The 25714-nt window shown below is 40.8% G+C and overlaps 1 protein-coding gene across 2 annotated transcripts; it reads left to right on the forward strand.

Moving 5' to 3' along the window:
• Nucleotides 1-15: 15 nt before the first annotated feature.
• LOC118423731 (proteoglycan 4-like) lies at nucleotides 16-14281 on the forward strand. 2 transcript variants are annotated; one of them, XM_035831933.1, is made up of 6 exons: nucleotides 16-138; nucleotides 893-998; nucleotides 5367-5467; nucleotides 6646-6756; nucleotides 13178-13286; nucleotides 13536-14281. In XM_035831933.1, the coding sequence occupies exons 1-6, from the start codon at nucleotides 121-123 to the stop codon at nucleotides 13742-13744; spliced, it is 654 nt and encodes a 217-aa protein (XP_035687826.1). In that variant the 5' UTR covers nucleotides 16-120; the 3' UTR covers nucleotides 13745-14281. The 2 variants fall into 2 exon arrangements, with proteins under 2 accessions (XP_035687826.1, XP_035687825.1); XM_035831932.1 differs by lacking the exons at nucleotides 16-138; nucleotides 893-998; nucleotides 5367-5467; nucleotides 6646-6756 and adding exons at nucleotides 7319-8763; nucleotides 9003-9051.
• The last annotated feature ends 11433 nt before the right edge of the window (nucleotides 14282-25714 follow it).

The raw sequence follows: 25714 nt of genomic DNA on the forward strand, positions 1-25714 counted from the left end.
ATTTGCTACGCTGTAGCTAAAAGCGTCTTTTGATGTAGAGTCTTCGGGTCCGACCTAAGGAGAGATGGTGCAGGAGAACAATTCCAAGATGGCACGGCTACAGTGGAAAACTACGGGGCAATGACGAATGAGCACTCGGTACACATGATCTTAATTCATTGACATCAGAGATATCTGTTCCAGATTTTTAAAAAGTCCTGTCCTGGTGGTACATTCATGATTTGGTTTGTCTTTTATTGGCCTTTATATGGCATCATCTCTATAGCACAATGTTAAATTTGTATTATGTGTATTCTGCCATGCCAGATTAAATTCAATTTTTTAGTCACGGGTGGTATGATACAAAAAGGACGCAGAAAGGGAAGAAGAAAGACAGATTTCACTCCTAAACATATCACGTTTATTCCTGTGGTATAATGTTAGACCTGTTGAAAATATTTGCACCTAGACATAGCATCAATACAGCATTTTCCAGCCATGATCATATTAAAAATAAATTCAACTTTATGGATTGTCCAACTTATGATAGAGAGAGACAAAAATCTTTACAGTCTATTGAATGTAAGTCTGATACAATGTTACCACATTCCATGACGGAAATGTTTGATATGTTACTATCATTGTCCTTTTGATATATCTGCCTATGTCGCGATCGGTCAATTCATATACAACTCTTTTAAAAAACGAAACAACTTCATACTGTCCTGAAGCAGAACATAAAGCTAGCCTGATTGTTTGTGCCGTTACCATCGTAAAATAGTCTCTTAGATTTCTAGATATTAGCAACTCATGTAAATGTTCTGTAGGTATGATATAAGTTGCTACACATTGTATCATTTACAGTTGTCGTGCAATAAAATGCAATAAAATAAAGCTCTATAGTGTTTTCCAGCCTCCTGGCGACGCAGACAGCAGCAGTGACGTCCAAGGAAAGCTTCAAGACATGGGCTCAACACTTGCTGGATACCAACGTATGGACGAAGGTGCTGGGTCTGAAGGTAAGAATGTAGGATTTCTTTCATTAGGTTTCATAACAAGATAGCTTATTCCAAGGCAACATAAGCCACTTCCGGGCACTGGCGTATCGCTCATTGGAGCTTCTGTTTATTCCAGAAACATCCAGTTTAGGTAAAATCGACTCCCTTATTACTTCCATGAAAATAAACGTATTGTTTTGGCCATACTATTGTGGTTCTTGGCAGTGCCCGAGGTTATAGATTCATTATTTATCTTAATAGATTTAAAAAAATTAAAAATGGTTTGCTAGGGGTTTTGGTAGGTTGGTACTGGATGGCTGGGTAAGTGATTATAATGACAATGTAATCACTCACCCAGCTATTAGAGGAGTTTGGGGCCACTGTTTGTTGACCTTTGTGCTCTGTATAGCTGATTGGTATATCTATCAAATGCATTGTTGCAAAATTTAGGGTCTTATTTGGTTGTCACGGGTCATTCTCAAAAGTAGGCCAGTTTTTGCGTTTGACGAAAATTGTGAATTTCAGCCATGTTCAAAGTACTACATGTGACAAAGTGAATCAACTTCTTATCAAAGGAAGATCTATGTATTACCTATTTAATACATGCTTGAAGAGTTTTAGATCGTGATGTTTAGTCACGTTGTTGTCCCTGAAAGTAGGCCCCCTTTTCTCGTTTGGCGAAAATTGTGAATTTTGGCGAAAATTGTGAATTTTAGCCATTTTAAAGTGCTTTATGTGACAAAGTAAATTAGAATTCTGATTCCACTTCTTGTCAAAGGGAGACCTAGGTATTGCCTGTCTAATACATGATTGCAGAGTTTTGCCTCGTGAAATGTAGTCACGTGGTTGTCACTAACAGTAGGTCATTTTTTGCATTTGGCGAACTTTTAGCCATGTTTAAAATACTCTACATGACAATGTAAAAAGTCTAAGTTAACTTTTTATCAAAGGTAAATGTAGACAAGGCCTATATGATAAATGTTTATAGAGTTTCAGATTGTGACGTTTAATTACTTGGTTGTGCCTGAAAGTAGGTCACTTTTTTGCACTACTCATATGAAAATTGTAAACTTAAATAGCTGCATTCGAAGTACCCTACTTAGCAAAGTGGAATAGAATTATGAGTAAACGTTTTGTCAAATGTATTGCCTATCAAATTAATTATTGTATAGTTTTGGATCATGACCTTGGTTGTCCCTAGAAGTAGACAGTCTGCTCGTAACTAGAAATTGCCATTTAGGACTGTACTTGAAGCTGCTGAATTGTGGGACTGAAATATTTTACTGGCTGAGTGACTGGCTCTGTTTTAAATTACCTTGTATGTTAAGTGGATGATAGTAATGCTTTTGGTCGACTTTTGTTGCGATCCAGTTGTTCCTCAAAGAACGGTATATTCTGCATTCTATTCAGTACTCACTAACTCACTCACTCATCCTCTTGCACGTGGTGCGTAAAGCCGACTGTGTGGACTAGGGTTCTCCACCTTCCTTTGTTCGATGCTTCTTGCTTTGCCTTGAGGAGTGTGATGTTACTGCAAGTCACGGGACACGACTTTCAGCCAGCGGCTGCGAGGCACCCGCCGTGGTCGCCGCCAGCCTGCCTGCTTGGGGTTGAAGTCTAGCAGGGCTCTGGTGGGATGCTCTGGAGGGAGGCGTAGGACGTGGCCATACCAGCGGACCCGTCTCATGGCCGCAAGGCTAGATGCAGGAGATTGTCCGGTCAGCTCCCGGAGCTCAATGTTGCGCACGTGCTCGTGCCAACGGGTGCCTGTGATCCTCCTATGGGCTCTATTGTCAAAACCATCGAGGCGGGCTGCCAAGGTGTTACTCGCTATTTATGATTTCATAAAGACGTGAATTGTCACCCTGAAAATTAGTGAAATATATTGACCAGCTCATCTTTCGACTATATGTGGCCCTAGACATTGTGTATCAAAGGACGGCGAGCCAGAGGTTTACAAAACCCCTTCATGATGGGTGGTTTTCTAACTCATACTGCCCCATAACTTCTTACTGTGTCCGAAGAGATGTCTCTGCTAACTATTTCTCATCACTGGCAGTTGAACGTCTTAAGACTCCAGATTGATGGTGATTGTAATGGACAGGACCCTGCTGTAATACAATCCCCCCACAGCCACATTCAGGAGGAAATCATGAATGAAGTCCAGCTACATTTTCATGCCATCCTGTCATGATAAAATCTTTGTGACTTGGAAAAGAGAGACTGGTATCGTACTTCTCAGGTCAATTTGTGAGCAGATTCAGATGTAACCTCTATAACTGACCGTCGACGCAAGTCTGCATTTATGTCAAAAATTGAAAATACTTGAGTTTTTGCCATTGATCCAAGTAGACATCTTGTGCGAGGGTTGTGAACCAGAGTATGCTCTGAGACGTACATCTTTATGTGTATTAGTCGCATTTTCAGATGTTTATTTTTATTCCTAGAATTAAAGATAACGTTACATATATTACGTATTTGGTTTTGAAAGATCTGAAACGTTATAAACTTGAAGTGTTCTTATTCAGGCTTAAAGAAATGCTGTTAGAAGACTCTGATATTTGGGGCAGATGACGTTTGGAAAGTTTGTTTTTGCTAACATTTTACAATTTCAAATTTTAAACGCTTAACAATGTCAATGAGTACTGGATTGGCACTACAATGACTGATAGTAAATTTAAAGTGTTTTATCAAAAATTGGTGTTGCATGACCTCTGTTACAATTGTCTTATAAGTAGTGATATGTAATACATGATATCAAATATTGTTTCAGCTACGTTCTGTAATGCGTATCTAAAGGGACACTCACTAGAATTCATTTGATAGATATAAATGTGGTCTACTTTCAGGGACAACCACGGGACTAAAATCACTACTTGAAACTCTACAAGCATTAATTAAATAGGCAATACATGGATCTTTCTTTGACGAGAAGTTGAATCAGAATTATAATTTGCCTTGTCATGTAGAGTACTTTGAACATGGCTAAAATTAACAAGTTTCGCCAAATGCAAAAAAGCGGCCAATTTCAGCGACAACCACGTCACTACATTTCACGACTCAAAACTCTGCAATTATTTATGAGATAGGCAATACCTAGAAAAGAAGTGTAATCAGACTTCTAATTCACTTTGTCACATATAGCACTTGGAAAATGGCTAAAATTCACAATTTTCGCCAAACGCAAAAAGGTGGCCTACTTTCAGGGACAACCGCGCGGCCTGAATTTGAGGATGACCGCATGACAACCAAATAAGAAACTAAATTTTGCAACAATGCTTTTGATATTTATACCAATCATCTATACAGGGTACAAATTTTAAGTGAAAAAATTACCAGAGCGGCACTTATAACGTTACAAAGTTGGACAAGAAATTACGTTATTTTGAAGCTTGAAACATTTTATTGTTTTGATGCTACCCAAGAACTCGATTTTATCTCGTTGGAAATTTCACAACAATTTCTAAAAAGCCAAAATATTGGTCTATTCAGATCTTGTTTTGTTTTGACCATACAATAAAAGATGTTGGAGTGACAATGCCATAAAGTATGCAGATTTCCATGTTTTTGAGATGCGGAAATCGGGGAAAATGGCCAGAAAACTTTGTTGACTCGTTACCATGGCAACAAGGAGTTTTGATCTAAAAGAAAGCTATTTTGAGGGGTTGTGGACCAAGTACTATCACTGTGCATTATGCACTATGAACCAAATCTATTTCTTTTACCTTTAACTCGCGTTCTGAGCAAGCTGTAGTCACGATTTTTGGATGTTAGATATTTTTTGTCCTTAAAAAGAAGTGGCTTGATTTAATTTGCATTCATAATGAGGAAAAGTTGTATTTTAATTTTGCAAAGTGTCAGGTAATAGCACCTGATGCGCGACGCGTTACGTCACCCTTACGACACCGCGCTACGGAATGTAAACATCGCTTGACCACAAACTGCCCTGTTTTCCTTGTGATTAAAAACTGTGACGTAATAAAGTAATAGATTTATTCTGTAACCAATTTGGCCGGACTGGTTAGATCCACTCACACTAGAGGGTCCCCTATTCTTTTTTTTATAATTATGTCTGGTCCTTGTACGTACTCTAGGCGAAGCTCCTGTCAAACACATGATCTCCATTTAACGTCCTGCCCACGGGGTTTCCTGATATCTATAAGCTGGAACTCAATTTCATCTTAGTGAAGTGAGGAACGTCATTAGCATCTTTCCTAATGGCAAACAATCGGTGACATGACATTATTTTGATACCTACACGACCCCATATTTGAAAGTATTCAATGTCTCTAAAATACACATGCTTTTAATGTCAATAATATCTTCTTCTTCTGACTATATACAACTAAAGCATAGCAATATAACTAAGATTGTGCTTTTGAACTTTAGCGGATTCCTGGCCGATGACCCGTCTGATGTGGGACAGGCGAGTGATGCTGTCGGCATTACTGTGTGGGCTGCTGGCATTTGTAACAATAGCTGTGGCACAGGTAGAATCACTGCAATTTCTGGTATTTCGTCTTGCTATACCTTTGGGGATGTATACTAGGTACCTTCCTACCCTTGGTGGTTTATGTGCTGATGTTCGCGTTATATGTTATACCAGTCAACGTTGGAAGCCTATGTAGGATATTGGAAGCCACCAGTTAAAATCGCGTTATGAACGACATCTTGGATGTAATGAACAGTGTGGATTAAAATTTATACTCTTCATTAAGCAAGTTGTTCAGACAAATATTAACCATTTCCAGACTGGGCTTTAGGGGTATTCCTAGATCCTGGGATGGGTGGTCTCATCCCCCCCCCCCTCTTCCCCACCGTAGTTTCAAACAGTACATTATCCAAATTTGCCGGGGATGATGTAGTGTCTTATGACTGTAACATTTATATTATTATGACGTTTTGACGCCATCAAGTTGATTATATTGGCAAAAACGCAAAAACTTAACAACAAAGAGTGTTTCTTGTCTCCTAAGACTTGTCAATAGGAACAACAATGACTTCAAGATGACGTCACGAAATGACGTCATATGTATTTGCTTTTTATCCACCATCGTGGATCATTTCCACGTTTTCAACATATAACCCCAAAGTTCCATGAAAACGGATTAAATCGTTTATATGAATGTTTTTGTTAGAAAATACCAAATAGTGATGAAATTGAAGTGAAATAACGTGATTATACATATCATCATGGTGAGCTCCGCCAACTTGGACTTTGACCAATTACGTCACCAAATTACCATAAATTATAAATATCTTATCATAAGTGCTACATTGAAATATGTTAGAAATTAAAAATATATGAAAAAGTATGTGGTGAATTTTGTAAAGCATACCATGACAATACTAAAAGTTAGCATTTCTGACTTAATGTAATGCGAACAAAACTTTCAGGAAAGTCAGTTGGTATTTTTAGCCCCCCGCCCAAGTCTGGAAAGGGTAAAAGATACATGCGTTTTAGCTTTCAAAAACACACAAACATATTATGTGTAAATGTAATGTACCATTTAACCGGCAAAACTAACTTCCTGGCTGATTTTTTTTTATTTATGTTACGTTGGTATCATGGTCACTTTCTAAAGATTGTCATATCTCAACGTGGCTAGTTATACTAGTATTTTGATAACCCGGTATTTTATCATCTAACATTTGTTTGCCACTCCAGCTTCTACCCCTCCTCCTTGTGTCTAGTTATGAGCACGGCGGGTTCAGTATGGACTCTAGTCAGATCTCAATTGTGGTATCTGTTCTAGGCGTTGTCGTGATGGTGGATCAGGTAAGTCTATGTCTCGTGACTGATAACTTTGCAAGAAAAGCACAAAAGTAGAAATTAACGGACTTCTAAAAGTGTCAGCATTTTCACTGTTTATGTTTTAACGACCATCTCTTCTAGGGAATTACCCTGACGCAAAATAACTGTGTATGGGGAAATATTCAAAACATTCGGCTCTGAACGGCAGGTCTGGAATGGGTCGGTTGGTGTTCGGCTGGTGTTCGGCTGGTGTTCGGCACGGTCGGCTAGTGTTCGGGAGTAAGTCAGCAGTCAAATCAAATCACACATCATAAACACTGCTGACTTACTCCCAGCTTGTTTCCAACTAACCAATGATTCACCCCAAGACCGTAGAAAAATCTCTGCTAACTCATTTCCAAGCAAAAAATTATTGCCAGGACGTAGACGAATCACTCCCGAACTTCACACGACCGACATCCAGCCAAAAACAAAAAGAACCATAAATACCGTATTGGAGCTATCTGTGATCCAAATGTGATCTCTTGGTGATGTTTACAAAATACAGGAAAGGATAATCTTGATTAAAAACGAAAATGAGCACTCTTTTGAAAATCGCTGATTATGTCTATTTCAAGTCGAGAGAGGGTCGGCAATCGGGTGGGAATCCGTCATGAGTGATTCGGTAGTCTGCGGCTAAAGGCCGGCATGGTAGGGAATAGGTTGGACAGCATTCAGGACACAGTTGAGAGTAAGTCATTTACTGGTCGGGAGATGTTCGGGACACGTTTGGCGCTAAAAAAATAGGCTTGGCCTAAACTGGTCAGACTACTCCCGAACTTCTGCCGACTTCTAGCATTTCCTGATAATAATCTTCATATGCAAACTGGGTGATGGCTTTCTATTCCAGGTATTTATTGTTCCTTGGCTGACACGGCGGTTCAAATTAACAACATTGTACAAGTTCAGTCTTCTTATATTCGCCTTTGGAGTGATGCTGATCCCTCTGATGGCCTCGATGGCTGGTCCTTCGACGGTGATTTCTCCTTTGCCTGCAACGGCTTTAACGCTACCCACCCCACCAAGTCAGTCTCCGAGTCCCTCATCACAGACCACGCCGAGTGCCCCACCACGCGCAGTCATCGTTCCTTCAGAAACGTATAGTTCCAATTCTCCACCACAAGCCACTGTTGTTCCTGCCATAAAACAAGCCAGTTTAACTCCAAAAACTGTAACTACAATCAAACCCATCCCACTCAACCCTAAGCACAACGCCTCCAGCACATCCAGTCCTAAATCTCAAAGCTGTAGAACGCCTAGTCCTAAACCCCAGATACCCAGCACAACTAATCCTAAACCCCAGACCCCCAGTACACCCGATTCTAAACCTCAGATCCCGAACACATCCAGTCCTAAAACCCAGACACCCAGTCCAACGGACCAGTCCCCCGGCATACCCAGTCCAAAGACCCAAATCTCCAGCAAACCCAGTTTAAAACCACAGGTGTCAAGTCCAGCACCACAAGCCCCGGGTTCCGTCTCTGAGGTAACAGACGTTCCTTGTCGGGAACCAAGCTCACCAAGTGCAACTGACAGGCCGGTTTCTGAAGCTCCTTTCGCGCCTGCACAAATTTCCAGCGTAACTCCACGAGAAAGCTTTCCTACGTCAAATACCGTAAGACTGGTGCCCACCATCCCCCCACAAGCATCTCACTCCACTGCACCACTACAGGCCACCGTCATACATGTAGCTACTTTGACACCAACTCAACCTAGGAACAGCACCTCGAAGTCCCCCCAAGCCTCAAAGTCGCCAATCGAGACTTCCATTGTTCTAAAAAATGTTACATCTCAGCAAGCTTCTAAATCCATGGCGCAAATCGGTTCCAGCCCACCTGATTCAAGTGATTCAAGGTCCGATGATAAACAAACCCGTCAGCTGGTCGGTCAGTGCAAAATCACCAACGACACAACAACAAGCATGAGAATTCGGATTCCATATAATATCTGGGTTACTGTGATCCTTATCAATACCATTGTAGTATTAGGAAGGTGAGCAATACACAAGGTTTTGAATTAGATCTAGTCTTTAATTTGACACAAGATAATTCCGAACGTAAGAAAGTAAATGTCGTTGTTGTCATCAGCACCGATTAGTTGTCATCAGCACCGATTACCGTTGAAACGCAATAGTACAGCTATTAGTACGATATCTTCCAAAATCTTTGTTTGACACTGCATGACCCTGTGTATAGCCCCGCACTAATCCTGAATTGTTTTCCAACATGAAGTTCTACCGCTTTTACGGCAGTGATGGTGATGATCGGCAACTCAGCTTTGGTGAGGCATTTTGAATACCACTTGTGTATAACAGCATACTGTGTATACATCCAAGTGTTTTATTCAGCCGATATTTCTGTGACTGCCTGTCACTTTTCTAAGGACAATTCTAAGTGGTTCATAATGCACAGTATCGCCACTTACAGATTCGGTCACGCTTCTAATCGTTTTTCATTCCATTGAAAGTACGTTATTTTAGGATCCCCATCTTATAGCAGCGAGAGTACAATCTGAACCAGTCAGAACCGCAATGAGAAAGGTGAATAATGTATTGAATAACACACTTCGTTGTGTGCAAATAATCTTGTTATTTTGTGACGTACAAAACTGATGAAATCATCAACGAATGCCTCAAAACTGTTAAATAAATGTTCTGTTCCTTGAGATACATTTTTATCAACTTGGCAGCAATTGAATCATAGAGAAACAATGTTATATTGCTTCCAACTACCTGTGACATAATTTATTTCCACTAGTCTCGAAAATATCATGTATATATGATGTTTAAAAAATCTTAGGATGAAATTGAAAATTGCTTCTGCAAGTCCAAGGGATAACCAGGTCCAATAACAGTTATCTATTTGAATCTGAGCATTAGTGACTGGATTATAAGAGGTCCTGTCTGTGATAAAATGTCCAATTTGTCTCGACTGCTCCTATAAAAAGGTCCCAAAATAGTCTTACTCAAATCCTAAACGTCTTCCATAGAGTACTTTATGGAACTAAACTTAATTTAACCAACTTGGTTAGATAGAATTTAATTTCATAGCGTAGGTTACAAATAAAAGTACCACAGTACTTCTTGACATAGTGCTGATGTTTGGCTGTGCTTGTAGATGCATTCGTTTTCATATCAGTCAGAAAAACACCCCTCCACATTTTATGTGATAAAATCCTAGATCTAAATATTGAGTACCCCAACCGAATACCACACCGATCTGCGACCTCTTTACATCAAGGCCGACGAACTGAGCACACTTGAGAATCCCGGTCCACTGACGCTTACGAAAAAAAACAGCTAGAAGAGCCGGGGCGCATGCATCACAAAGTCAACAATACTATCAATATATAGGGGTTGAGGATCCTCCCGAGGTGTATGGTGTCATAACGCCTATTTATTTGCTTATCTCGGCTGTCAGTCACGTGATCCGACCTGATCCGGACATGCCATCCGCCATAATTGTGTTTCTCCGACGGTAAAGAACGCGTGTGGCTTCTCCCTCACGTTACGTACGATTGTTTACTATATTATTGCCTGTTGCGGGTCGAAAAGCTGCAAATATGAGATACATTTTGCATATAAACTTAAAATGGTTAATAATCATGAAGTGGAGCACTCAAGAACGTCGTAGATTTTGGATTTCGGCAATCAGCCACGGAGATACGAACGTCGAAGCTTGGGGCGCTGACGGGCCAGCCCGCCATGCCGGCCCGCCACTCGCTGTACTATAGTCTCAAGCGCTATTACGATTTCTCTACTTGGTTGATGAGTAGAGCGAGACGTGACACCCCGAGATATGTTATCACTGTTATCAATTTCTAGGACACTTTTTGGTACTAAAGTAAGTCAGCAGGGATAGACAAAATGTTCACTAGGTTCCCAAACTGAATTTAGGGGGAAAAGATCTATGGGGAAGAAGACTTAAAAGAAACCAACAGAAGCATTAAGAAAGAGGCAGGTGCGAGGGCTGGACAAGCTGAAAATGGAGTAACTTGAAGAAGCGAATCGCCTAACACCGAGAAGAAGCTGCAGCGAAAATGGCGCTGCAACATCTTACTGAGCACCGTATGCAAGAGATCGATTTAGCAGAAGATAAAATGTGCCAATGTGGAAATGACAGGATGTTAGATATAAAAAGTTAGAAGGCACAGAGTGCTACAACCGAGACAGAAAAGTTGTCGTACTACTAAAACAAAATTGCTGTTAGGGTTCTGTTGGATCTCTGTCGAGATCGATTCTTGTAACTCCAGAAATTAGTATTTTAGATAATAAAACTAAAATAGTAATCAAAGCTGCGGTAAAACTTTGCTTTACACAAAAAGTTTGCCCTCAGCAATTCGGGAACTGGAAAAATATGCATTTTAACTGACAAACATTGACCCCGAAACACCACAGCAATATTCTCTACTCAGTACAAAAACTATTGTTGCTGTATTTGACCAAGATGAAGCAAAACTAAACACTGAAACCGGCCCCTGCCTTCATTATATTCTATGGGACGCCGAAATAATGAACACAGAGATGGCGGATGCCCATATTTGGAAAGCCCCATGACGTCAAGTGAAAGCCAAGAATAATCACCGAATAAAACTACTTGGTGGGGATAGCATCTAAGAAGCTGTACTTAGATGATATGTAAGTTATCCTACACCATGTATATATAAATGTTCTTTGATGTATTGTCTATGTGTTTGTCAGCAGGGCTAGCCCTTTGTAATAGCTATAGGCTAGTTGGGCAGCCCTGGCTGTGTGTTGTTCGTAACAGCCAAACCAATAAATAAATAAACTGTTATGTATTAAGTTTGCTATGTCACTCTTGAAATCTGAGTACAGGGACTGGCTACCTCCGCAAAGATTTCAGATAACTGGCCGCACTACCAGAAACAGTTAGATAGAAGGTGCCCAGCAGCACGAATCAACAGATGTAGGAACTAGCCAATGCCGTACATGTGCCAACTGATAAACAAGTATGGTCTTATCTCTGAGTAACTTTTGAACAACTATTTTGACCTGTGAGTTTCTTATAACTGGAATATATGATGTATGTACATTAGATTAGGTCATAAAATTATTCAACATATCACACAATCTATCTTCCTAGTTTGTTTCCTGGTTATGACTTTTTGGGACGCTTCATTGCTCACTGGTCGCTTCTAAAAGTGGTGAGAGGAATGCTTGAGGCAGCTATTATGTATTATGTCACTACCATGCTCCAGAGGAATGTCTTGTTTTTAACTTATATATAATACCGAAGTCAAGTTTTTGTATAACTAATTGTGTAGAATGCTTAGAGTAACTCTTGGTGTACTATGTATAACTACTTATAGTTTGTATATGACTGTAATTTTTTTTAATCTAGATTATATGTGTCGTTTGTAAATTGGATATATTTCAGTGCAGAAAGAACTCTTTCTATCTATCTATCTATCTATCTTAAACCAAAGAATGAGCGAAGCGAACCAGGTGGACTTTATGACGTCGTTATAGCATAGGACTAGTCTAGGCGATTTGCCAACTTGAAGTTTAATCGAACCGCAAGAACAGTCTAACAAACTGCGTCCAACACGTAACCATCTTGACTTCGTACATACATGAGTTGGCGAGGTGGGAAGGACGCGAATCCGTAGACAGTAGAACCATGTACCAAGGGATAGCAAACGGTTAGGCTTTATGACACCATGTCCACTGAGGAACAAGCGGATAATTAACGCTATCATCATATGGCGTATCCAAACCACGACACCAGCATACCACTGCCTGTGACCCACTTGTATTGTACCGTTTGCAATTTTGATCAATCAAAAATCAAATTAAATGATATGAATTGCTGTCTGACACTATACATGCAAATACAGTTGTTATGTTTTTAAAGGAATACCTTTGGAAAGTTACAGGTGTGCTTTTTGCACCTAAGAAGATTATAGATTTCTTTCTGAAGCCAGAATTTCTACAGCCAATATTTCGTAACATTGCAGTCTTGACATGTCAAATCTTTTTCAAATATACTCGTTTAGACCTCATAACCTAGAAATATGGACTTCTGATTGACGTCGTCAGGCTATAAGATGATATAAGATGACACGGTTTGACGGCGTTTATAGTATACAGTATTATTTATAATATATCTAATCTTGCCTTTTCACAATCACAAAGAAGTAATAAAAATTCCTCTCTGAGTAGATTATTGTTGTTATATTAGCTTAACAGTGTATCTGTTAACTATTTTTGTAATGAATTGTACTTCACCATGTGTCTTATTGAAATGTCTTCATTCATTGATAAAACCCAGGAATCGGTGTTGTATTGTGTATTTGAATTTAGATGACAGTATTAATAACGGATGAATGAAGTTCCCTTGTGTTAGTAATACATTTGAAACATTCTGTCTTTGTCGTGTCTTTAAAGCCAGCATTTCGCGGGTCCACAAATGGTATCGCCCAGTCCATGACTGTCTTGGTCCGCCTGTTGGGTCCGCTTGTCTTCGGAAACCTGTTTGCGTGGAGTTCTGACAACGGTAGGGAATTCGAAGTGGACACTTAATATGTTAACAAGTCGAATATTTTTCAACTTTAAACATGCAAAAAAGCTGGTTCATTTTCCTGAAAAATCAAATCAAGACGAAATAGTCATGAACGCTTGAATGTTTTAATATAGGATTATGACTTTGTCAGCATATGAAGACACATGTTGAATTATTAGAATGCTACGATGATATAACATCTCTCTCAAATTTTCCTATTCTATTTCTGTTTTCTCTCCACAGGCTTGCCATGGCCTCTGAGCTACCACCTCTCCTTCAACATGGTTGGTCTGCTGAGTCTGCTCGCAGCTTTCCTCTGCACCCGCCTGCCAGACTCTATCAACTGTAAGAGAGAGGAGGACTCTCTGCCATCCCAACACATCCAGGATGGGGACCAAGGTTTCTATGAAGACGGAGCAGAAGATTATTACGCTCAGCAGGCTCTACATTAATTCACGTATTATATCAAGCATTGTATTAATGAGCAAAATTTTCCAGAACTTGTAGTTATTGTAGCATTGTATTAATGAGCAAAATTTTCCAGAACTTGTAGTTAAGAAATTTAACAGTTTAAAAATACGGTACAAAGTGGCAGCATGGAAGTAAAATTGAAAGAGTACATGCAGATTTAGGAGTGTCAACGAAAATTTATCAATCTCCATAAGAGGTAAACTTTCTGCAAATAACCATTTACTTTAAATTGCACCTCTCTTATATATAACAGAGCACCAACAAAACAACTAGATAATGGTTGATAACGTTAAACAAGAGGCAAAATGAGCTGAGAGTGGGTATGTCTGCAAAAGTGTGCAGTTGTTGCTTCATATCTAAAATGATACACGTCTTTGGTTGTAGCAGTAGAAAGCTAGGAGCTAAGAACTCCCAACGAAACTGCTGAACAATGTAGGACTCCACAAGCAATGCTGTGTAGTACGTCATCTAAAAGTACCGCAATTGTTGTGCGCAAGTTATAAAACAATCGAATACAACATTGTTTTCATGTCTTTGATTTTGATCACTTACCGATCACCTTGACTTCAGCTTCTGTACCGGGATTCCGCAAAAAATTCAGTAAAACTACAAAAAGATCAATTAGAGTACTTTCTAGGTTTACCCTGTAAATAAGGCCATGCTGATGAATGATATACCTTACACAGTGTTTTCACCCTATGCAGACGGGTTGAGGCCCGGGCTGTCATGTCGCATTACACCACGCCAGAACAGCTTACGCGAGAGCCACCAAATTTCGTAAGTTTCTCATAAAATTTAGTTGGCAACAATTTTCCCATTTTTTCGTGTTGCCATGGCAACCATTTGTTGACAGGCCTCTTTTACGAAAATCGCTAATTTCGGTTCTAACAATGTAGTCTTCACGTTTCTTTGCTATATAACTGCTATGTTCTTACATTAACAAAATCTTATCTTATCTAGAATATATTTGATAATTCAATATAAATAAATTGTCCTAATTATATGACGCCATCGATCAAAATCCAAAATGGTGGACCATATGACCAAGATCAAGAATAACTAGCTTATTTTCCCTTACAATTTGTAACTACCTAGTATTTTTTCATTAAAAAAAAGTTTTCTAAAAATCAAGGTGGTGGATATAAGATGACCGAGCCCGACTAGTATCTTAGATAATGCCTGGCGTCATTCTATGACGTCATTTTACGTCATTGATGTTGCTTTTAAGAACACAGGTTGTAACAAACACGATCATTTTGATATTTGCACTTTCTGTTATATTTTTCTAGCAGACCTTGAGGTTTTCTTGAAATACCGTTTTTTCATGGCCCCTGCACAACCAAAATAATGACGTCATTAATACGTCATATTACGCCATCATCACGTCATTTTTTTTAAATCTTATGATACTATCTTATGCCGCCGAGAGATCTGCTTGGACATTAGGTCTGAATAGGATTAATCCTACCTAGACGGGTTTCTGACAGGCACTCAAATTCCGTCAACATCTTTCAACATTTTTTTACATAACTTATTCTTTGGGTTTGGGGGTTATTTGGGGGATATTTAGAAAAGATTGTCGATCCTATATGACGGACAGATGACGTCATTTTCTGACGTCGTATTGGAGTGTATGCCGTCATCATTGGCAACAAAAGACTTTGCCATAACGGAAAATTTCATACCTCGATGAAATGATTTAAGAGTTTATGAAAATTTTATGCAAATGACGAATTTGTACAATATCCTAATAGATTATGCAAATCAAGTCTTAATTTGCACAACATGTATATTAATATGAACTCCCTTGCCTAAGCTACCTGCAGGCCTAAAATGATGCCAATCCGTCGTTCCGCAGTTATCCTCATTAGAATGTCTTGACGGAAAGGCCCCCGCAGATTCAAAATTCATTGTCATGGGGCTCACACTTACTCCACTTTGTCATGACGTCAAAAGCGATCTACCACCTGAATGTCAAGACCATGTTATGTCTGGCACAAGAGATACAATTTAAAAAACCGCTTTGATAGAATATCCCCGTTAATTATGCTATTTTTCATAATCAGTATTTATTTTGTACAAAATTGTCTAAGATAGTCACATATTAAAAACTATAAAGGCCGACATTTGCTTGAGAGCAAATACAGCATATTTCAGCCATCTCCCTCCCCATACAACAATAGACTATTTCAAAATCACCCATTTGAAAATCACTTTTACTGATGACGGTTTAACCCATAAATGAATCTTACAAAATTCCCCCGTTCACGAATGGCCTCCAGTGCACCCTATGTAAATTTGCACAATAGATCAGTCCAGAAATACTCCCACTGAAACCTTGGCCTTTTGAATAAGAAACCGAATCCAAAATTGAATTTAGCAAAAAAGATTCCAGTGCATGAAAATGTATGATAGACCAGTCTAAAATCACTTCCAATAGAAATTGAATTTTGAATCATCAAAGTCCAAAACTGAACTTGAAAAAATCCCCATTCCGTGTGCAAAATGGACTCTTCCATGTAAAGTAGAGAAGTCCAAAAATACATCCACTGAAATAGGACTTTGATATAATCACTAAAGTCCAAACAATGGATTTTTAAAAAAGCCCCCCCCCACCATGCAAGAATGGACTCTTCCAGCACACCCATGTAAAATTGCAAATTAGTCCAGTCCAAAAAATAACCCTACTGAAGACTTTGACAAACTAGAAGTCACCAAAGTCCAAAAATGAATTTTAAAAAATGCCCCCTACGTGCGAGAATGGACTCTTCCAACACACCTTTTCTAAAATTGCAAAATAGATCAGTCCAAAAATACACCCACTGAAAGATTTCACCAGTCCAATGAATAATTTTAAAAAAATGAACCCCTCCGTGTAAGAATGGACTCTTCCAGATAACACCGGTCTCGCTGATTGGCTACCACCCCCTTGGGATATAGATTCAGGCTAAGTGATTGGTTACCTCTCTAATTAGATTAAATAGACATACAGGCCAGTAGGTGCAATCTACAGGACCCCTCCGGCTATTGGAAAATGACAAAAAAATTCCCAAATATATCATTTAGAAGTGGTTTATGCCAAAAATTATACTTGTCATTTGAATAAATATCAAGTGCACCTTTTTATCAAAATTTAGGCCATTTGGTTTTAAAACCGTAACCGAGTACCGGAGCCAAAATGTACGTTTTTGGTCATAAAATTGCCAAATAATCGCAAAATTAAGCATTTTGTTGTACTGTATGCCCCAAGTGCTAATGAATCCATGTGCGCATATGTCTAGGCCACTCCTATACTAAATTTCAGGTCATCCGTTTCTAAAACCAGGGTACAGGAGCCAAAAGTGTTCTTTTTTGGTTAAAAAATGACCAAAAAATCGCAAAAAAAGCATTTTGTTATACTGTACACCAAAAGTGATTTGAATTTACATGGGGGAATTATCAAGGCACATCTGTGCCAAATTTCAGCTCATTCGGTTCTAATACCAGGGTACAGGGAGCCAAAATATACAGTCTTTGTCTTACGCCTACGAACTTATCAAGCCTGTTACAGACATCATAAATGCATCCTTAAGAGAAGGTCGGGTACCTCAGTTGTGGAAAGACGCGACAGTGGTCCCTTTTCCAAAATCTCATCCGCCATCAATCGACAAATTACGACCTGTATCACTCACATCACAACTGGCAAAAGTGGCAGAGTCATTTGTTGAAAAATGGCTGATCGCTGACCTCAGACCATCAGTGGTCCCTTGGCAGTTCTGGTGCTTACGGCGCACTATTTGGTGAAATTTGTCAACTATCTGTAACAAGAAGCGGAAAGAAATCAAAACGTAACTACAATAGTGTGCACGGATTTTTCAAAGGCCTTTGATCGAATTGATCACACAGTTGCCATTCAAAAATTGATCAATATTGGTACAAGGAGTTCGCTTATCCCCTGGGTCTGTGACTTCCTAACACAACGACGTCAGCGAGTCCACTACAGGGGCCAACTATCAAATTGGGAAACCCTAACATGTTCAGTTCCCCAAGGGGCACTGTTGGCTCCATTAATCTTCTTGGTAGTATTCGATGATGCCATGACAAACGCAGCTGCAGAAAGATGGAAGTACGTTGATGATTTATCGCTGGCAGAGTCACGTATATGCACCACACCATCGTCTAGACCTATGCAACTGGAGCTGAACTCTTTCAATGGCTGGTCAAATAAAAATCACATGTTATTAAACCCAGGTAAATGCAAGACCATGGTTGTATGCTTTATGAAGTGCCCACCCCCACCTCCCGTCCTTCTCATCGATCGGACGGAACTGGAAGTGGTATGCGCGCTGTACCTCCTGGGGGTTTGGATCCAAAACAACTTGAAATGGGACAGACAAGTAAACACGATGATCGGCAAAGCAGGTGGACGCCTCGCAATGCTGTGCAGATTCAAACACTTCCAGATTCCATTCAACGACCTACTACAGATCTACATAACCTATGTTAGACCAGTGTTAGAGTACTGTGTTCCAGTATGGCAGCCAGGACTCACCACTACTCAGACTGTAAGGCTGGAAAGAGTGCAAAAGACAGCGCTCAGAACAATTCTCGGGGATAAGTACACAGACTACCAAACGGCCCTAACTATTTCAGGTCTGAAGTCACTCCATGACAGACGAGTAGCCTTGTGTATTAAGTTCGCCAAAACGCTTGACCAGGAATTGCTCCCACAGAGAATGAGCAACGGCGATGGACACAGTATGATTATTAGAAACTCAAACAAATTCAGATCTATTAAGTGTAAAACAAACAGATATAGAGACTCACCTGTTCCATACCTGACAAGGTTACTTAACAATAATATGTGATGCAGATGCTTATATACTTGAGAATTCTATAAGCTTTTATGATCTGTATTGACGGATCTGTTTTGACTGATCTGTATATAATATATTTTGCAATTTCCCTTGTTGAAATATGTTTTGTCAACAGTTGTCATATAGTTGGTGCTTTTCCGAATATTTCAATTGTTTCTATCCATGTTTCTAGAAATTTGTGAAATTTTAATGTGTATTTAGATTTTAATGGAATTATGCCTGTAACTAAGTGTAAGTAATACGTAATTCAGCCACCCCGGCTGCGATGTATTTACAAATAAACCATTCATCATTGGAACAAAGTTTAAACTGTTCACTATGGAATTTACCAACACAGATGAGCTTTCATTCGGACATTCATCATCAACATTTAAGATGATATAAGATACCTATGGTATGGCTGAAATATAATCATGTAAATCCGTTGTTTCTTTCTTGAGTTATGCTCTTAATGGAACAGAGTGTGTTTAGAAAATTTCACCTTTGATCATGCAAAGTAGATCCAGATTTACATACATAGCATCAAATTGTACCATGCATTACTTAAGCTATCAGATCTGTTCATCCTTTTTTAACCTATTCCCTTTCAAAGTCTGAAACTAAACCGGCTCGTCCAGTTCCAAAAAACCCACTATAGGACCCAATACATCTCTTACTCTCTGTACAGAGTAAAAAAAAATGATGAAATATTTTTCTTTTTGATTCTGAACATATCTACTAAGTGTTTTTACCTTATAAAAGTAAAAAAAACATGAAAAAGTTTTTGTTAAATGCCATTAGACACGATAATTTCGCTTAAAAAGTTTTGAGCGTTTCTGCGCTTACCACGAACTTTGCCAGTAAAATCGAAAATGGATCAAAGATTTTGATTCTAAACAAGTCTTCTAAGTGTAATTCACCTTATAAAAAAACCAGAAAAAAAGGTTTACAAAAATTCAAATGGTAATGCATTAGACACAATAATTTCGTTCAAAAAAGACGCATAAAGGACCTTTCGAATGATATAAAGTTTGCCCGGTCGCAAAACTTTGTCAAAAACTTTCGAGCCAGCCAAAAGAACGGGGACGAATATCTCGAATGCAGTAAAAATGTTTAGAATACAGTACGAATTGCGAGGAATTGCCACGAATAGAAAAAAATTAATTCGGACGGCATTCCGGCTCATTCGTGCTCTCGTGTGAAGGGGGCTTAAGGCATCACCCTACCCCTGACTGACTGCTAAGGCTAGCGGTTATGCCACGAGTAGAGTCCATACGATCGAGATTATCTCGGCAAGGAGGCATCCGATTGGCAAGCGGTTTTCATCTTCCAATAGCGCACAAAGGGACCTTTCGATTGACAGAAAGTTTGCCCAGCCGCAACTTGAACCTTAACTTGGAATTGCGTTATTAAGGCATCACCCTATCCGTGACTTTTCGAATAATATAAAGTTTTGTCGGACGCAACTTAAACCCTAACTTGGAATCGCAATGTTAAGGCATAACCCTACCCCTGACATACGCCTAAGACTAGCGGTCATGCCACGACTGGAGTCCATACGATCGAGATTATCTCGGCAAAGATGTATTCGATTGGCACGCAGTTTTTATCTTCCGATAGCGCGCAAAGAAACCTTTCGAATGATATACAGTTGGCACGGCTGCGACTTGAATCCTAACATGGAATTGCGTTATCAAGGCATCACCCTACCGGTATACCCCTGACTTACGGATAAGACTAGCGGTCATGACATGACTAGAGCCCATACGATCGAGATTATCCTGGCAAGGTAGCATTCGATTGGCAAGCGGTCTTCATCTTCCAATAGCGCGCAAAGCGACCTTTCAAATAATATTAAACTTGCCTGGCCGAAATTTGATCCCTAACTTGGAATCGCGTTATTAAGGCATCACCCTACCCCTGACAAACGCCTAAGACTAGCGGTCATGACATGACTAGAGTCCATACGATCGAGATTATCTTGGCAAGGTAGCATCCGATTGGCAAGCGGTTTTCATCTTCCAATAGCGCGGAAAGAGACCTTTTGAATTATATAAACTTGCCCGGTCGTAACTTAAGCCCTAACTTGGAATCGCGTTATTAAGGCAACACCCTACACCTGACTTACAGCTAAGACTAGCGGTTATGCCACAAGTAGAGTCCATACGCTCGAGATTATCTCGGAAGGGGAGCATCCGAGTGGCAAGCGGTTTTCATCTTCCAATAGCGCGGAAAGAGACCTTTTGAATTATATAAACTTGCCCGGTCGTAACTTAAGCCCTAACTTGGAATCGCGTTATTAAGGCAACACCCTACACCTGACTTACAGCTAAGACTAGCGGTTATGCCACAAGTAGAGTCCATACGCTCGAGATTATCTCGGAAGGGGAGCATCCGAGTGGCAAGCGGTTTTCATCTTCCAATAGTGCACAATGAGACCTTTCGAATGATATAAAGTTTGCCAGGCCGCATATTGAACCGTAACTTGGAATCGCAATGTTAAGGCATCACCCTACCCCTGACTTACGGCTAAGACTAGCGGTCATAAAACGACTAGAGTCCATACGATCGAGATTATCTCGGCAAAGATGTACTCGATTGGCACGCGGTTTTCATCTTCCAATAGAACAAAAAGAGACCTTTCGAATGATATTCAGTTGGCCCGGCCGCAACTTGAATCCTAACATGGAATTGCGTTATCAAGACATCGCCCTTCCCCTGACTTACGGCTAAGACTAGCCGTTATGCCCCGACTAGAGTCCATACGATCGAGATTATCTCGGCAATGATATATGCGATTGGCAAGCGGTTTTCATCTTCCCACAGCGCACAAAGACACATTTTAAATGATATAAAGTTTGCCCAGCCTCAACTAGAACCCTAACTTGCACCTTAAGCTTGAATCAAAGAACAAAGGTAACACTGCACCCCACTCCTGGCCTTCGGTTTAGGCTAGCGGTTAGGAGAAGGGCGCATACGGTCAAGAAGATCTCCCGAACAAAACATCCGATTGAAACGCGGTTTGCATCTTTCTACCAGACACTATGCAACCTTTCGAATGATATAAAATTTGTTGGACCAGAACTTGAACCTTAAGCTTGAATCAAAGAACAAAGGTAACACTGCACCCCACTCCTGGCCTTCGGTTAAGGCTAGCGGTTAGGACAAGATCGCATACGGTCAAGAATATCTCCCGAACAAAACATCCGATTGAATCAGGGTTTGCATCTTTCTACTTGACACAATTCAATCTTTCGAATGATATAAAGTTTGTTGAACCGGAACTTGAACTTAAAGCTTCAATCGCAGAACAAAGTAACACTGCACCCCACTCCTGGCCTACGGCTAAGGCTCGTGGTTAGGACAAGAGCGCATGCGGTGAAGAATATCTCCCGAACAAAACATCCTATTGAAACGCGGTTTGCATCATTCTACCAGACACTATATAATCTTTGGAATGATATAAATTTTGTCGGACAGGAACTTGAACCCTAAGATTGAATCGCAAAACAGAGGTAACACTGCACCCCACTCCTGGCCTTCGGTTAAGGCTAGCGGTTAGGACAAGGGCGCATACGGTCAAGAATATCTCCCGAACAAAACATGCGATTGAAAAAAGGTTTGCATCTTTCTACTCCGCACTATGCAACCTTTCGAATAATATAAAGTTTGTCGAACCGGAACTTGGTATCCTTGCAAAGGTCTCTTAGTTAGGAATAGTAAGGTGAAAATCGCAAAACCCTCGGATACTTCCTTCTCGAGATATTCTCAAGCATATGGGCGCTGTTTAGGCGCAACCGCAAGCTCCTTTATTGAGACCCCGGCTGTCACGGCACCGGGTAGGGTGATGACTTAATGTCGCGATTGTAGCTCAGGCTTTAAGTTCCGGCCTGGCACACTTGGTATCCTTGGACAGGTCTATTAGTAAGGAATAGAAAGGTGAAAACCGCAAAATGGTAGGATACTTTCTTCTCGAGATATTCTCGAGCATATGGGCGCTGTTTAGGCGCAAGCGCTAGCTCCTTTATTGAGACCGCGCCTGTCACGGCACCGGGTAGGGTGATGACTCAATCTCGCGATTGTAGCTCAGGCTTTAAGTTCCGGCCTGGCACACTTGGTATCCTGGGAAAGGTCCCTTGATAAGGAATAGAAAGTTGAAAACCGCAAAATCCTCGGATACTTCCTTCTTGAGATATTCTCGAGCATATGGGCTCTGTTTATGCGCAACCGCTAGCTCCTTTATTGAGACCCCACCTGTCACGGCACCGGGTAGGGGTGATGACTTAATGTCGCGATTGAAGCTCAGGCTTTAAGTTCCGGCCTGGCACACTTGGTATCCTTTGAAAGGTCCCTTAGTAAGGAATAGAAATTTAAAAAAAACGCAAAATCCTTGGGTACTTCCTGTCGAGATGTTCTCGAGCATATGGGCCCTGTTTAGGCGCAAGCGCTAGCTCCTTTATTGAGACCCCGTCTGTCACGGCGCCGAGCAGGGTGATGACTTAATGTCGCGATTGTAGCTAAGGCTTTAAGTTCCGGCCTGGCACATTTGGTATCCTTGGAAAGGTCTCTTAATAAGGAATAGAAAGGTGAAAACCGCAAAATCCTCGGATACTTTCTTCTCGAGATATTCTCGAGCATATGGACCCTGGCAAGGCGCAACCGCTAGCTCCTTCATTGAGACCCCGCCTGTCACGGCACCGGGTAGGGTGATGACTTAATGTCGCGATCTAGCTCAGGCTTTAAGTTCTGGCCTGGCACACTTGGTATGTTTGGAAAGGTCCCTTAGTAAGGAATCGAAAGATGAAAACTGCAGTCCGATCCAATACTTCCTTGTCGAGATATTCTTGAGTATACGGACTCTATTTGGGCGCAACCTCTAGCTACCTTTTGGAAACACCGGCAAGCGCCTGACATGGTACCGGGTGGGCAGTTAATAACGCAATTGTAGCTAAGGCTTTAAGTTCCGGCCTAGCAAGCTTGGTATGGTTGGAAAGGTCTCTTAGTGAGGAATCGAAAGATGAAAACCGCAGTCCGATCCGATACTTTCTTGACGACATATTCTTGAGTATACAGACTCTATTTGGGTGCTACCGCTAGCTACCTTTTGGAAACACCACCTAGCGCCTGTTACGGTACCGGGTAGGCAGTTAATAACGCAATTGAAGCTTAGGCTTTAAGTTCCAGCCTAGCAAGCTTGGTATGGTTGGAAAGGTCCCTTAGTCAGAAATCGAATGATAAAAACCGCAGTCCAATCCGATACTTCCTTGTCGAGGTATTCTTGAGAATACGGACTCTATTTGGGTGCTACCGCTAGCTACCTTTTGGAAACACCGCCTAGCGCCTGTCACGGTACCGGGTAGGCAGTTGATAACGCAATTGAAGCTTAGGCTTTAAGTTCCGGCCTAATAAGCTTGGTATGGTTGGAAAGGTCCCTTAGTAAGAAATCGAATGATGAAAACCGCAGTCCAATCCGATACTTTCTTGTCGAGATATTCTTGAGTATACGGACTCTATTGGGCGCAACCTCCAGCTACCTTTTGAAAACACCACCTGTCACGGTACCGAGTAGGGACTTAATAACGCAATTGTAGCTTAGGCTTTAAGTTCCGGCCTAGCAAGCTTGGTATGGTTGGAAAGGTCCCTTAGTAAGGAATCGAAAGATGAAAACTGCAGTCCAATCTGATACTTTTTTGTCGAGACATTCTTGAGTATACGGACTCTATTTGCGGGCTACCGCTAGCTACCTTTTGGAAACACCGCCAAGCGCCTGTCACGGTACCTGGTAGGCAGTTAATAACGCAATTGTAGCTTAGGCTTTAAGTTCCGGGATAGCAAGCTTGGTATGTTTGGAAAGGTCCCTTAGTAAGGAATCGAAAGATGAAAACCGCAGTCCAATTCGATACTTTTTTGTCGAGATATTCTTGAGTATACGGACTCTATTTGCGGGCTACCTCTAGCTACCTTTTGGAAACACCGCCAAGCGCCTGTCACGGTACCTGGTAGGCAGTTAATAACGCAATTGTAGCTTAGGCTTTAAGTTCCGGGCTAGCAAGCTTGGTATGGTTGGAGAGGTGCCTTAGTAAGGAATCGAAAGATAACCGCAGTCTAATCCGATACTTCCTTTGTTGAGATATTCTTGACTATACGGACTCTATTTGGGGGCTACCGCTAGCTACCTTTTGGAAACACAGCCTAGCGCCTGTCACGGTACCTGGTAGGCATTTAATAACGCAATTGCAGCTTAGGCTTTAAGTTCCAGCCAAGCAAGCTTGATATGTTTGGAGAGGTGCCTTAGTAAGGAATCGAAAGATAAAACCGCAGTCTAATCCGATAATTCCTTGTTGAGATATTCTTGAGTATACGGACTCTATTTGGGGGCGACCGCTAGCTACCTTTAGGAAACACCACCTGTCACCTTACCGGGTAGGGACTTAATAACGCAATTGTAGCTTAGGCTTTAAGTTCCGGCCTAGCAAGCTTGGTATGGTTGGAAAGCTCCTTTAGTAAGGAATCGAAAGATGAAAACCGCAGTCTAATCCGATACTTCCTTGTTGAGATATTCTTGAGTATACGGACTCTATTTGGGGGCTACCGCTAGCTACCTTTTGGAAACACAGCCTAGCGCCTGTCACTGTACCTGGTAGGCAGTTAATAACGGAATTGTAGCTTAGACTTTAAGTTCCGGCCTAGCAAGCTTGATATGTTTGGAGAGGTCCCTTAGTAAGGAATCGAAAGATGAAACCCGCAGTCCAATCCGATACTTCCTTGTCGAGATATTCTTGAGTATACGGACTCTATTTGGGCGCAACTGCTAGCTACCTCTTGGACACACCACCTAGTGCCTGTCACGATACCAGATAGGCAGTTAATAACGCAATTGTAGCTTAGGCTTTAAGTTCCGGTCTAGCAAGCTTGGTATGGTTGGAAAGGTCCCTTAGTAAGGAATCGAATGATGAAAACTGCAGTCCAATCCGATACTTCCTTGTCGAGATATTCTTGAGTATACGGACTCCTTTTGAGCGTAACAGCGAGCTACCTTTTGGAAACACCACCTGTCACGGTACCGGGTAGGGACTTAATAACGCAATTGTAGCTTAGGCTTTAAGTTCCGCCGAG

The sequence above is a fragment of the Branchiostoma floridae genome, chromosome 10 (assembly GCF_000003815.2).
Source record: "Branchiostoma floridae strain S238N-H82 chromosome 10, Bfl_VNyyK, whole genome shotgun sequence".
NCBI lineage: Eukaryota > Metazoa > Chordata > Leptocardii > Amphioxiformes > Branchiostomatidae > Branchiostoma > Branchiostoma floridae.